This window comes from Heterodontus francisci, chromosome 3, assembly GCF_036365525.1.
Source record: "Heterodontus francisci isolate sHetFra1 chromosome 3, sHetFra1.hap1, whole genome shotgun sequence".
NCBI lineage: Eukaryota > Metazoa > Chordata > Chondrichthyes > Heterodontiformes > Heterodontidae > Heterodontus > Heterodontus francisci.
The window spans coordinates 157,997,838-158,013,076 of NC_090373.1; the positions used below are offsets into that span (position 1 = coordinate 157,997,838).

The 15,239-nt window shown below is 40.6% G+C and overlaps 1 protein-coding gene across 7 annotated transcripts in view; it reads left to right on the forward strand.

The window, feature by feature from the left end:
* Positions 1-15,239, forward strand: part of crybg1a (crystallin beta-gamma domain containing 1a) — a 295,651-nt gene that overhangs the window by 251,916 nt on the left and 28,496 nt on the right. For all 7 annotated transcript variants that reach the window (XM_068027026.1, XM_068027035.1, XM_068027040.1 and 4 more), the window contains one exon: positions 12,862-12,988. In XM_068027026.1, the coding sequence (XP_067883127.1) occupies positions 12,862-12,988 (127 nt within the window). The remainder of the gene's footprint in view (positions 1-12,861; positions 12,989-15,239) is intronic.

The window sequence follows — 15,239 nt, forward strand, 5'->3', positions numbered from 1 at the left end:
AACTCAATCTGAGAGCTACCAGGATTACCCTTTTCCTCCTCAGGCTTAAATGCTGAGCCAACACTTTGACAATTTCTGCCTTTTTGGCTTTTGAAACTAACCCCCACTTGTTCTGCTACGACCATTAACGCATCATCTAATAACTGTGTTGAATCATTGAGAGCCAAATCTTCTCTCTCCACAAAGGCTTGAGTATTAAAAGTAAACATGCTGACTTTTCCTTATGAGTATAGCAAAAGTAATTGTAAAATCTGGTTTGTTTGAATTCTAGCAAATTCCAATGTACCCATTTTACAGCCTCTGAATTCGTATCCCAGACAAACCCCTAATTTGTTCCAACCTCATGAGCTGCAGTAGTTCAAGAAAGTGACTCACCACCACCTTCTCAAGGACAACTAGGGATAGGCAACAAATTCTGGCCTTGCCAGCAATGCTCACATCCCATGGACAAAAAAAACACATCAAATTTGACACACAACACCTCTGTACTTAAATTGTTTTTATTATTCTGAATATTGGAATTCAAGATGAAGGGCCAAATCACATACTCAATAAACCACCAGAGTTGAGAAGAGTGAAAGAGATGAGATAAATCAGGTTAGTGATTAAGTGACACTAAGTTTAGTTTTTAAAATCCAAAAGAAGCATGATTAGATCCTTTCAATTCTGTGGAGAATAGCTTGACCAGTACAGAAATATTCCTTATTAGAATAATTTGAAGGGACTTCACTGTGCAAAACCAAGTTTACATTTTAGATATTGAACATACAGAAATTGTAAAGAGTTAAACTACAATGCAGTATACATCCATAATAAAGTCATCAAACACTAATCCAATTACTGAGCCAGGTCAACTTTCTCACACTGCAACCTGGCGTTGATTATCTATCTACATCAGTGTTATGCAATATGTTAGCCACTAGCCAGATGTAGCAAATTGCATTTCTGATTAGTAAATAAAAAATGAGTAATGGACACAGTTAATCACATTTGCATGGTATATGCATGTCAACTTTATCCTTTTTGTGTGTTTCTTGGTAAAATGGTAAGATGAAAAGAACATTGTGTGGGTGCTTTGGTTACTGGATGGGAATAGATGTTAAGTAAATATACACATGGGAAGTACAAATTGTGCGTGTCTGCAAGGTTTTTCCCATTGAATTTGGTGCATGTGGCTAATGAGCTGTCACCAAAGCCACACCTATAGCTAGTCAGCAGTTTCTATTGGACAGCACTGTTCTACGTTGGCTCCGTCTGGCACCATGTTCCAAATGTACACGTAGTATGATCTTATCTAAGACCACATAAATCCAATTGTCTGTCCTCAAATTTAATGCCCTGTATTTTCCAATATGTGTGAAACAACTACCATTCATAACCTCATTGCAGTTAATCAGTTGATTTGTTTTCTTAATGTGAGAAGTTCCAGCCTCTTTCCCACACGTCGAAAAAGCCAATCATGAGAGAGAATAGAGATTCTAATTTATACTATATAAAGCATAATTCATCACTTATTAATAGTGTTTGAAACTGCAAAGATTGTTAGCCTGTATACATGGAGCTTTATTCTGCAACTGGCCTGTACTATATTTGACCTAGGAATTCCTGATGTTAACAACAGGCATAATGCTCCTTTATTTCTAAGAATGGGTTTCAATCCTACACTGTAAGCATCCTGTGAAATAGACATGGGTAGTTTGAACTCAATTCCTAGATGGCTTCAGTCCACAGCACAAAACTGATCAGGTCTGAAGTAAGAGGACCTTCAGATTCTCAATTTGCCCAGACTGTATGCCTGTCGTAGGCATCAAAGCTACATCAACCACACTAAAGAGACTATCAGCCCTGATGCAAAAAGGACAATATTGGATAGCCTGCTTGTTATACACAACACCTGATATTCAGTTCCATTACATTAAATGGAATTAAATATCAGGTGCTGCGTATAACAAGCAGCCGATTGGAGACTGCCCGTTTTGCACTATCACCCGAGATGACTTTCTACCCCTGTGCCTTGCCAAGAAAGCCATAGATGGTTGTGCCATCTTCTGGAGCCAAAGCTGCAACCATTGCCACCATGCTGTCAGTGAAAGTTACCACATATAACAGCAGAAGGCTTGGCATGAGCAGTCAGTTGATTGTTGTATCTTACTTTGGTCTTGGGCACCTTAACTTGACGTTTTAGTGAATGCAATAAAATCATTGCTGGCATACAGCAGCAGCAGGAGAGTGAGACAGACCTAATGATTATCCATTGATGGCCAGATTATTTTGAAAGAGGTGCCATTCCCAGGGTACACCATTCCATTTTAACTTATTTGTATAACACCATGGGATGTTACACGGAGACGATTTGATGAGCATCTGAATGGTGAACAACTATTATCAAGATGTAGCTTCAATGGAATTTCCACAATGCCCATATATAAAGATATTTGGTGTAACCTCTTTCCTCGCTGTCATAGTGATAATTTAAAATTGATGACCCCTCTGCATTAACTCCCCAACCATTGCAAATAGTTCTTCCATATTCTTTCTATCAAAACCTCTCAGAATTTTTAAAATATCTAGTAAATCTCTTTTTAGTCTTTTCTGCTCCAGTGGAAATAGTGACAATATCTTAAGTCTCTCCTTATAAGTATAGTTTCTCATTTGTGGTATTGAGTCCTCCCTCTCTGCACCAGAGTTGTGCTCTGTCACATGTTATTAGAGGTGATCTGAACAATGGAACATGGGCCAGCCGTTCAATCCCTCCGGCATGAGGGCCTGACCTCTTTTAACATGCCACCCTTCTTGGAACTTATCAGCCAGCGCAGCCTGAAATTCATTTTTTCTGTGGGGTGAGTTGCCTTTGGAGGCACAGTGAGCCTGAATGTTTAGATGTGATCCAAGGCACAATCCAGGCTAGCCTTGGACCTCTCTGTTAGAGTGCACGTTGCTTACATAGTGCCATGTTCCTGCTGGAAAAATGGGCCCAGACAAGTTTCTACCCCTAGAATGGGGGATATCACAGAATCAAAGAGGGATAAAGATAGGCTAACAGGATGGGTAGAAAGATAGCATATGCAGTTCAATGTTGAAAATATGAAGTTACACTTAAATTACTTGAAGAGGAAGACTGAAAAGCATGAGAGCGATTAGGGGTGGATTCTTGTGGAAAGTAACACTGAAGCAGACTTGATAGGCAAAATGATCTGTTTCGATGCTGTAACATTCTATGATTCTGTAAGTTGACAGTCAGAAAGACCATAAAGATGCTGATATAGGAAGCTCATGCTGATACAGGAGAGAGTTTTGATCTGAACTTGTGTTAAGGAATATTGTTGGTACAGAGAAAGGAGAGCTTGCATACGTATGAACGTACGAATTAGGAGCAGGAGTAGGCCACTCGGCCCTTTGAGCCTGCTCCGCTATTCAATAAGTTCATGGCTGAACTGATTACTCCACATTTCCACCTACTCCCGATGACCTTCCACCCCCTTGCTAGTCAAGAATCTATCTACCTTTGCCTTAAAAATATTCAAAGACTCTGCTTCCACCGCCTTTTGAGGAAGAGAATTCCAAAGACTCACAACCCTCTGAGAGAAAAAAAATTCTCCTCATCTTTGTCTTAAATGGGTGACCCCTTATTTTTAAACAGTGACCCCTAGTTCTATATTCTCCCACAAGGGGAAACATCCTTTCCACATCCACCCTGTCAAGATCCCTCAGAATCCTATATGTTTCAATCAAGTCGCCTCTTACTCTTCTAAATTCCAGTGGATACAAGCCTAGCCTGTCCAATCTTTCCTCATAAGCCTGAGTCATTCTGCAGCTATTTGGAATGTTCCTGCTCATCCTCTCCTCTCTCCTGCCCCTTCTTGGGTCAAATTTGTAGTAGAAATGGCATTTTGCAATTAAATTCCCCTTGTAAAGTGTTACAAGGTAGGAGGGTGTTTATGGTAGGTGGTTTGGGCATTCTTTATGGTTGTTCTCACGCCACAACATTTGTAAATGGAAGCAAGGAAGTATTTAAGGAAGGGCCTTCAAACCGGTCACAAACAATCTATTGTTTTTATATGGGTGTAAATTAACCTGGCAGGCAATTCAAAGTCTTTATCTGTCTGATTTGGGGATATTGTTAATTGCCTGAGATGGGTGTGGCAGAGATGACAAGTACTATTCAGAGTAATTACTGCCATTTGATTTTGTTTTTAAATGCCACAGGGAGGAAAAAAGCAAGCAATATAAAAGTAAATTTATCTTGTGAATTGTTTCAGACAGATAATGGCAATTTGCTGCTAAAATGATTTTCTACAGGTCTTTGTGTATGTGCAGTGGAAAAATATCTTTCCAGAGGATTGGCTTGTCATTGCTAAATACCTGAATTTAGTCTTGGTTGCATTTCAAGAAGCTGTAGAAAGCCATTTCAGTACTTGCCATACAGCCATTAGGTGTGGTCTTTGTTAGAACTTGCCTGAGTCCAAAATTAATCTGATGATCAGAGTTTGGATTTAGGTTAACAGATTAGTCAGAACAATTCAATTAGCAACTACAGCAGACATTTTGGCTACATCCCATGTCACGGTGCGAGCATCGGATATTAGCCAGAACAATGGAGCAGATTGGTTCGCATCTTTCCATCTGCAAAAGATGATGGACACGCGGCAAACAATCCATTTAGATGGGGTGTCATTTTTGGTGCACCTTTGCTCGTGGCTGTGAAGGCCAGTCCTTGAGAGGCAGGTTCTGCCACAAGTGCTGCACATGCAGCTGCCAAATGACACTCTGATCTGTTGTTTTTGACGTTGGCACCAGTTGCCAAGCTGCTGTAGAAACTGGTCATTGTGGTAGTGCATCCCAGTCCACAGGATGTGTTGCCATTTCGCTCTTTCGCCAGCTAGTGATTCCCAAGTGCGATAGTCAACATTTAGGGCCTTCATGTCATGCTTGCAAGCATGCTTGAAGCAGGGCTTTGGGTGCCCTACTGGTCGTTTGGCCCCAGCTACCTCACCATACAGAAGGTCCTTGGGTATGCGACCGCATTCCATCCTGCTGATGTGTTCGATTCACTGAAGCTGCCTCGGTTTGATTAGTGCCAACACAATTGGGAGCTCTGCCTTTGAGAGGACTGCCTCATTTGTGATTTTGTCCTGCGAGGATATTCCCTTATGGCTCTACAGACAGCAAAGATGGAAATTATTGAGCTTTTTTTCCTGGTAAATGTAAGTTGCCCATGATTCACAGTCATACAGCAAGGTGCTGAAAACATTAGCCTTATAAACCATCAGCTTGGCCCTAAGGGTCAGGTTGGTGTTATCCCAAGCATGTTTCACGTTGGCCAAAGGTGGTTGCTGCTTTCCCTATACGTATATCGAGCTCTGCATCAAGGGACAGATTGTCTGCCACCATAGACCCTAGATAGCAGAATTTGCTAACCACTTTCAGTGGGGTGTTATTTAGTGTGATCAGGGGTGGCGATGCAACACCTTGTTCCGTGACCATGGTTTTCTTGATGCTTGTAGTCAAGGAAAACAAGTTATGGGCATGGGAGAGACAGTCCATGAAGCTTTTAGCTGTTTCTGTGTGCGCAACTAGCACAGCATCATCAGCGTAGAGGAGTTCTCTAATCAGGATGTGATGTGTTTTTGTCTTCACTTTCAGTTTTGGTAGATTGTAGAGCTTGCCATCTGACCTAGTGTGCAAATAGACTCCTTCCATATCTGCAGGGAAGGCGAAGGTCAGGAGCATGGAGATGATGATGTCAAACAGACTGGGGGCTAGGTCACAACTGTTGAAAGTGGAGCCTTCAAACTGTACAGTGCAGTGCATGTTGTCATGGAAGGAGCAGATGAAACTGAGAAACAATGGATGCACTCAAGCAGTATCACTTAACTATTTGGGATTGTCTAGGTCATCCTGGTGTTTTTGTAAAATTAACTGCTCAACAGTTAAGCCATTATGCAAGTCTGAAGGTTGGTGAGTAGGAATTCACTTCAGTACACGTTCTGAGCATCATGTGATAGAACTTTTTTTTTATTTCCAAAATATACATTCCCAAACAGTTTAAAACAGCATCAAGTCAAAAAATACAAACAGTGCAAAGGTGATCAGTTTCCTTCTATACAATCATGAGTTGCCTCACAACTTTTCCATTTCATTGTCATGCCATATACATTTTTACATTTACAGCACACAAAATTTTCCCGATAAAGTTCGAGGGGTTTCCCATGGATCCAGCCCCTCAGTTCAGCTTGGTGGGGGGACCTTACACTGTGGTCTTTCCCCATTGAGCCTTTGCTGCGGCTGCCCCAAGCTTTAGTGCGTCCCTCAGCACGTAGTCCTGGACCTTGGAATGTGCCAGTCTGCAACATTCGGTGGTGGACAACTCTTTGCGCTGGAAGACCAGCAAGTTTCGGGCAGATCAAAGGGCGTCTTTCACCGAATTGATAGTCCTCCAGCAGCAGTTGATGTTTGTCTCGGTGTGCGTCCCTGGGAACAGCCCGTAGAGCACAGACTCCCTGTGTTACAGAGCTGCTTGGGATGAACCTTGACAAAAACCACTGCATCTCTTTCCACACCTGCTTTGCAAAGACACATTCCAGGAGGAGGTGGGCGACCGTCTCTTCCCCACCACAGCCACCGCTGTGGTTCCATCATGTGATCGAACTCTCAAATAAATATCAGGGGACAGCCCTTTCTTGGGGGGGAACATAGGATAGCTGAAGGGACAACATCTAAGAACTCACAGGACAGTCAGAGGGACAATATCTACAAGTTTTATCACCTTGGGTTTGCAAGAAACAGGCTGTATATATCTATTGTATAACTTGTAATAGTTATCAGCATTGCTAGTGTTATTGGTATTGGTGTCTGAGTATTAAACTTGTATTTGAACAATACACACGAGCCTGAATCATGAGGAATCATTTAGTTGTGCTTTATAGAATTTCCTAACAGTCTTGTTGGGCAACTAATGGGTTAACGTCAGTATATTTTAGAAAGGTTGTTTGGTTTGGTTTTAATGATTAGACATGTGTGCAGATAGACCAGCTTATTGAGATGGAAATCACAAAAAACAAAGTAGCCTATTTGAAAAAGGAAATTTATTAGACTGCTGCATGTTTCAAACACAAATTAATTGATTGGAGGCATCAGAATGAGTAACATATTTGAGGGGTTAGGATCATGTGAACTGAATGAAGTTCAGTGAAGTTTAAGCAATAGAAAACGTAATATGAATGCTGTGTGCATTTGCAGGTTGAAACAATTTTTCAGATGTATCTTGTATAATAGTGGATCTCCAATGGTGTTTCACATTGTGAGCTGGAGGTTACTTTGCAGGGAGTCAGGGCTAAAAGTGTGTTTGAGTAGCAGTGTGTGGGGAGGAGGTTGGAGGAAAGGAAGATTTTATGAGTTAGGAGTTGGAAAGGAGGATTGAAATTTATGTATTGCTCTATAGGCTGCATAGAAGGCCTGGAAGTACATCGTAAAAATAGAACTTGCAGAATGTTTTCCATCAAGGTGGATAATGGGAGATTGAGCTCCATTGGAAATTGATAAATTTAACATAGAGGTAATTGATGATGAGAACTACAAGCTCGCATTCCTACCAAAGTGCATCAGGAGGGGATGCTGAGACAATGTAGGACAGAGAGGAAGGAGTGGCTAGTGCGCTCATCACATCATGTCCTGCACTGTCCCATTCGCCTATTACCCCGACATTATTGACCTACGTTGGTTTCCAGTTCTCCAATGCCTCTTTATCTCTGTAACCTCCTCCATCCCTACAATCCCCAACGCTGCCAGAATTCTCCTGTGATTCTGGCCTTATTTGTGCCTTCCCTATGCTCCATCGCTGGCAGGTGTACTTTTAGCCACCAAGGCCTGATGCTCTGTAATTCCCTATCTCGAATCCCTCTGTCTCTTCAACTCCCTCTCTGCTTTTAAACCCTCTTTAAACCTCTTTGACCAGGTCATCACCACCTCCTAATATCTCCTGCTTTGGCTCGACGTCCATTTTCCTCTGTGAGGTGCCTTGGGAATTTTTCAGCATTAACGGTGCTATATGAATGCAAGTTGTTATTGTTGAAGGATTAATTTGATGTTAATACTGTTACAGTAACTAAAGAATTTGCAGTTCACTCTGCAGTTCTATAGCTAGCACGTATTGTAGAGAAATTGGGGGTAGTTTTCACTTTGCTTGCGGGGCAGAAAACTGGCAGTTGCAGATCAGACACGCATTATACACCCTGCCCCAATTTTCCTTTTCATTGTCAGCTTTCTGCCCGTGCCCAAAGTGAAAATTATACCCTTGTGATTTGATTGTAGTTTGCATTGTATTTGATATCATAACTTGTGCCTGATACTTGGCTTATTCATCAATTTAATTTGCTGCCAAATAGAATTTGTGTTCATACAACGTTAAGAAAATGTGGAATCAGTTTGCAAGCTTTTGAATAGTGCTTGCTTCACATTCCCCAGGCTTTTATGGCACCACAAAACAATATATCATAAGAAATTTGATTTTTGCATTCAACTCATCAAAACTAGCAGCATGCTTTATTCATATTTGTGATAAAAGTGGATAAATCATCTGTCTGTGTCTGTGAAGTTGAGTTCATTTTCATGGTAGTATTCACAGATGAAAGATCGAAAAATATATGCAGATGCCCTTCTAACAAAAAAAATTTGAAATTATATAAATGTTTCATGCATTGGGGATGAAAGTAGTGAAACACATGAAAATATCATCCCTGCCAAGGGCTACTTAGATGTGTATCAGCAGCCAATACAATATAACGGTGATAGTCAGGTCCTGAAATAGGATTTGGACGATGGACTGATTTGGATGGGGCTGAAAAATCTTACCTTGTTCTGTACTCATCATCATGGGGTTATTGCTCATCTTACTCCAGTTCTTTAAAGCAAACCTTTCAGTTACTTATGATAATTTTCACCCTGTGCTAATGCCATTCAACCTATCATGCAGCAGCAATTTAGCCAGTCCCACTCCCTGGCCCTATCTCTGTAGCCCTGCAATTTTTCCCCTCAGGTGCTTAACCATCCTCTTTTGAAAGCCATGATTGAATCTACCTCCACTACCCTTTCAGGCAGTGTATTCCAGATAGTAACCACTCGCTACATTTAAAATAAAAAGTTCTTCCTTGTTACACCTTTGGCTCTTTTTACCAATTGCTTTAAATCTGTGACCCGTCTACCAATGGGAAGAGTTTTTCTCTATCTACTCTGTCATGATCCCTCATAATTTTGAACACCTCTATCAAATCTCTCAAACTTCTCTAAGGAGAACAATCCCAGCTCCTCCAATCTATCCACGTCACAGAAGTCTCTCATCCCTGCAACCATTCTCGTAAATCTTTTCTGCACCCTCTCTAAAGCCTTCACATTCTTCCTGAAGTGTAGTGCCTGTAATTAGATACAATACTCCAGTTGAAGCCAAGCCGTTATGGCACCTCATGACACGTCACAGAAACTACTGACACTTGACATCTAAGCTAACACTCAGTACAGTATGATGCCTGGCCGAAGGCCACCCTTCGATAAAAGCATAGGCACCAGCTGCATTAAGGACATCATTGTCCAAGTCAGTAAAATGATCACAGTCCCTCATAGTTGCAAATGAGGAAGATGTGTGCTAATCTCGCAGTCAAGGTGAAGGTGAGCATGTTTCCTTTGGGGAGCCTCATCAGATTTGGCACAAACTTAATGCGTATAAATCACATACAATAAATTAGAAACATAAAAAATTTATGGCACAAACTGTCTCTGTGTCTGTGCCAGCCGAAAAAGAGTGACTCAGTCTATTCCCACTTTCCAACTCTTAGTCCATAGTCCTGTAGGTCATATCATTTACAAGTGCATATCCAAGAATTTTAAAAAATATGATGTGGGTTTCTGCCTCTACCATCCTTTCAGTCTGTGAGTTCCAGACCTCCACCAGCCTCTAGGTGAAAACATTTCTCCTCAATCCCCTCTAATCTTTCTGACAATTACTTTAAATTCATTTCCTCAGTTATTCACCTCTGCTAAGGGAAATAGGTCCTTCCTATTGACTTTATCTCGGCCACTCATTATTTTGTACACCTTAATTAAATCTCACCTCAGCCTCCTCTTTCCAAATAAAACAACCCCATCTTATCCAATCTTGTCTCATAGCTAAAATTTCTGGCGACACCTTCGTAACTCTCCTCTTTACCCTCTCTAGTTTGATCACATCTTTCCTGTAATGCGGTGACCAGAACTGTATGCAGTACTCTAGCTGTGGCCTAACTAGTGTTTTATACAGTTCTAGCTTAACCTCCCTGCTCTTGTATTCTATCCCTCGGCTAATAAAGGAAAATATTCATTATCCCTTCTCAACCACCTTATCTACCTGTCCTGCTACCTTCAGGGATCTGTGGACATGCACTCTGAGGTCCCTCGGTTCCTGCACACTTCTCAGTACCCTACCATTTGCTGTGCATTCCTTTGCTTTGTTTGCCCTCACCAAATGCATTACCTCAAATTACTTTGAAGTACTGTAACTGTTGTCATTTTGTGCAGGGGATTTCAGAAACCACAATGAGATGAATGCTCAGTTAATGTGTATTTTTTGTTTTTGATTGACAGCAGTTGGCCAGATTGCAGTACCACTGTGTTATTGCTAGGTTAACTTTGTGCAGAAGGTCTTATGGATTTCAGATCTTTTTAATGCTTTGAATTCTGAATCTTTCACGCCAGTAGTATGCTACAAGTACTGTACTGCAATATATTTTGTATGTTCATTCATGGAAAATGTGTATCTGGATATTGGTTAAGGAATTGGTTATTGCTGATGGGGGAAAAACACATACACAAAGAGTAATACTATATTTTGATCTAAACTGCAAGTTAAATTTTCAGAACAAAAAATATTCTTAATATAGGATCTGGCACTTTTTTGGGATATGACAAATTTTGGATTGATCAAAGTGTATTGATTGTACAATTTGGATGAAGCACTATAAATTTGTGCATCCGTAAATCTCATTTGGTTTGTTTTATTTGACTGGAGCATATGAACATGCGAATTAGGAGCAGGAGTAGGCCACTCGGCCTTCGAGCCTGCTCCGCCATTCAGCAAGTTCATGGCTGAACTGATTGCTCCACATTTCCATCTACACCCAATAACCTCCCACCCTCTTGCTTATCAAGAATCTATCTACCTCTGCCTTAAAAATATTCATAGACTCTGCTTCCACTGCCTTTTGAGGAAGAGAATTCCAAAGACTCACGACCCTCTGAGAGAAAATATTTCTCCTCTTTCTCTGTCTTAAATGGGCGACCCCTTATTTTCAAACAGTGACCCCTAGTTCTAGATTCTCCTACAAGGAGAAACATCCTTTCCACATCCACCCTATCAAGATCCCTCAGGATCATATATGTTTCAGTCAAGTCGCCTCTTACTTTTCCAAATTCCAGTGGATGCAAGCCTAACCTGACTAATCTTTCCTCATAAGACAGCCCACCCATTCCAGGTAATAGTCTAGTAAACCTTCTCTTTATTGCCTACAATGCATTTACATCCTTAAATAAGGAGACCAGTACTGTACGCAGTACTCCAGATGTGGTCTCGCCAATGCCCTGTATAGCTGAAGCATAACCTTCCTACTTTTGTATTTCAATTCCGCTTGCGATAAACGATAACATTCTATTAGCTTTCCTAATTACGTGCTGTACCTGCATATTAAACTTTTGTGATTCATGCACCAGGACACCCAGATCCCTCTGCATCTCAGAGCTCTGCAATTTCACACCATTTAGATAATATGCTTCTTTTTTATTATTCCTACCAAAGTGGACAATTTCCCACTTCCCCACATTATACTCCATTTGCCAGGTCTTTGCCCACTCACTTAACCTATCTATATCCTTATGTCCTCTTCACAAGTTACTTTCCTACCAATCTTTGTGTCATCAGCAAATTTAGCAACCATACCTTCGATCCCTTCATCTCAATCAGTTATATAAATGGTAAAAAGTTGAGGCCCCACCACAGTTCAAGGAGAAGCCGTCACCACTTCTCAGGGCAACCAGGGATGAGTCGTAAATGAACTCTTTCCAGTGTCACCCAGAACACAACAAATTGGATTCACAACCCAGAGATAAGTCCCAGCCTTGCCAACAATTCACACCCAACTTTAGTTGACTAAAGCTGTTCCTGGGAATGCTGTTCATATGGAAGTCCACATGCTGCTCTGTGCTCCATGTGCTGTTCTTATTTTCTTCATGTTGGCTCATAATTAAGGCTGGTGGCCTGTAATTCCAATTAATGAAAGAGAGAAAAATTTGCTCTGTAATTTAGTTTTAAGTAGAGATATAATGGTGACTTGCAAGGGAGGTATCTAAAGTTAGGATCATTTGTACTAGAGTCCTGTAGAGTGTGGGAATACCAAGTGTCTGTAATCAACAGCACTATTGTTGTAAAATTGCCTTCAAACTTGGCAGTGAGTGTAACCAGTTCCTGACACAGGTGTTGGTCCACTTTAACAGTGGCACACTGGTTCTTTCTGAAGGGGAGAATGGTGGAACATGGTTGCTGGCTGTCACTTTGTATTTTTTCTAATTCGTTCTTTGAATGTGGGTGTTGTTGGGAAGGCTGGAGGTAATGTCAGTATTTATCTTATCATATCCCTTCATAATCATGAACACCTTCTCAGTTATCACGATGCCAAAGATCATCCTAATGGGAAAATATTGACAATTTTTCCTCTTCACTGAGCCATTGCACCTCATTGTATGTGGAGAAATCAGCAATCCCAAGAATTGCTAAAATTGAACAGCTTCACTTATATGCCAATTAAGGAAGTATAACAAGTGTATTCTCACCTTGATTTGTAGCTGGGTTGCGTATGAAAATACTGATTTCACAGGAGAGCAGTACGTTTTGGAGAAGGGGCTGTACAGCAGTTATGAAGATTGGGGAGCAACGAATTTTCAGATCTCCTCCATTCAACCTGTTCTGGTGGTAGGTGTTTACATTTACCCATTTTGTGTATTTAAAATTGATATGAGAATTGAACAGACTGGGCTGATGATTCAAAAATATTCCAGTAATACAAATGTCTTTTACCGAAAAAAAAACTTTTGTGACAATTTGTGACTTTTGTTTTCATCTTGTTTTATTGTTTTAACATTGTACAACAACTGGAACAGAAGGGGAGAAAAAGCAATTCGGGTGCTCCCTCTCCCCTTCCAAAAAAAGTTTGCACACCACATTGCTCCAATGTGAGCAATTTGAGACAAGCTGGCGAACAATTGTATAAATGCTGAAGTAAACCATTCATCTGTCATTGATCAACTTTCCTGCTGAAGTGGCATTTATCTCCCTGACTGCTTAGCAAATCAGCATTAACAAATTTTATTATGTGGTGATGTCGTATTGTAGATGTCTATGATATTATTAAAAATGTTATATTATTGTGCACATTCTTTTGACAACAGCAGCCTTCCCTTTTCCATAATTTCATCAATATTTGCCATTATAAATTGCTATATTCACATCTGTAAACTTGTCATGATACACCTGCACACTCCTACCAAAGATGACACCATAGCCCCCTCAGTTTTGCATCTCCCAGCTCCTCAATATGAATTGAAGAGAAACCCCTACACTTCAATCAACTGTGCTTGCAATGGCTGACCGCTTTGCGTAACACCTTCGCTCAGTCCAAAAATATGACCCCGAGCTTCCTGTCGCTTGCCATTTCAACACCCCCCCCCCCCCCCCCCCCCCCCACCACCTCCTCCTGCTCTCATGCCCACATCTCTGTCCTGGGCTTGCTGCAGTGTTCCAGTGAACATCAACACAAGCTCAAGGAACAGCATCTCTATTACTGATTAGGCACGCAACAGCCTACCGGACTGAACATTGAGTTCAATAATTTCAGAGCATGACTGGCTGCCCCCTTTTTTATTTTTATTTGTATTTTTTATTTTTAAAATTTTTTTTATTTTATTTTAGTTTGTTCCATCATTCATTTTTTTACCATGTGCCTACCCACTTTTTTTTCATGTTTGTGCTTTTGGCCAGGGCTGTTCATTATTCTGTCATTTGACACCCTCTCTGCACTAACGCTTTGTCTTTCATCACACCATTCTCACACCCTTTGCCTTTGCTCCATGACCTTCTGGTCAGTTATTCTCTGTGACCCTCTGTCCGATCAACACCCCGGCTTTATTTGCTTAAAACCTATTACATTTCTAATCTTTGCCAGTTCTGATGAAAGGGCACTGACCTGAAACGTTAACTCTGCTTCTCTCTCCACAGATGCTGCCACACCTGCTGAGTATTTCCAGCATTTTTTGTTTTTATTTCAGATTTCCAGCATCTGCAGTATTTTGCTTTTATTATATGCTTGCAATGTTGTTTCTTTCTTTCTCTGCTTTCCAAACTAGCGATCGTTTTTCTATTTAAAATCAAAGTATTATTATTGAAAATGGCAATGCCTGTCTTTCAAATGAGCGCTGTCTGCACTATGGTCCAATTACCTATTGCCCTCTAACTCCATTTAACCTAAAAGCTGCACTTGCTCCTGAGTATGCATCTATAATGCCACAGGAGATCTATGCATGTGTGTGTATGTTGTACATATTTTCATGTTATAAAGTTTGCTAATGATGCCAGGATGCGTGGCCTGTGATGAACAGATTTATTATTAAAACCTCGGTATCAAACATCAGAACAAAAGTGGTTTATCTTTTCATCTATAAATTCTGATGCAGTCAACTGTATATGCTCTTCGACTGTATGGTAGCAAGTCAAATATAACTTTGGTAACCAAAACAACAGTCTATGATTCTATGCTGTGGAATGACACAAAAAATATTTCATTATATAGCCGCAATATAATGGGGTTTCCCTTTGTCACATCTATGCATCAGAATGTATTAAACTAATAACATAAAACCAATACACACCATGCATTCTTTGCACTTGCAGTGCAATTAAAATGGTATCATTCACATTGTCTGTTTTCTCAGCACATGTCAGGATTAAATAACATAACAAAAACTAAAATACAAATGATGCAGCAGCAATTTTTCACATGCATGCCTTCTTTGAGACAGGTTACAGCTTGCGCTATATTTAAGTTCTTAGTGCATATTTGCACCATTTTTGCTGTTAGATAGATCACATGTGTTTTAGACACCTTATTGTTTGTGTCTGCTTAAAACTCTCAAACATTGCTATTGGCATGTTTATAAATACACAAATC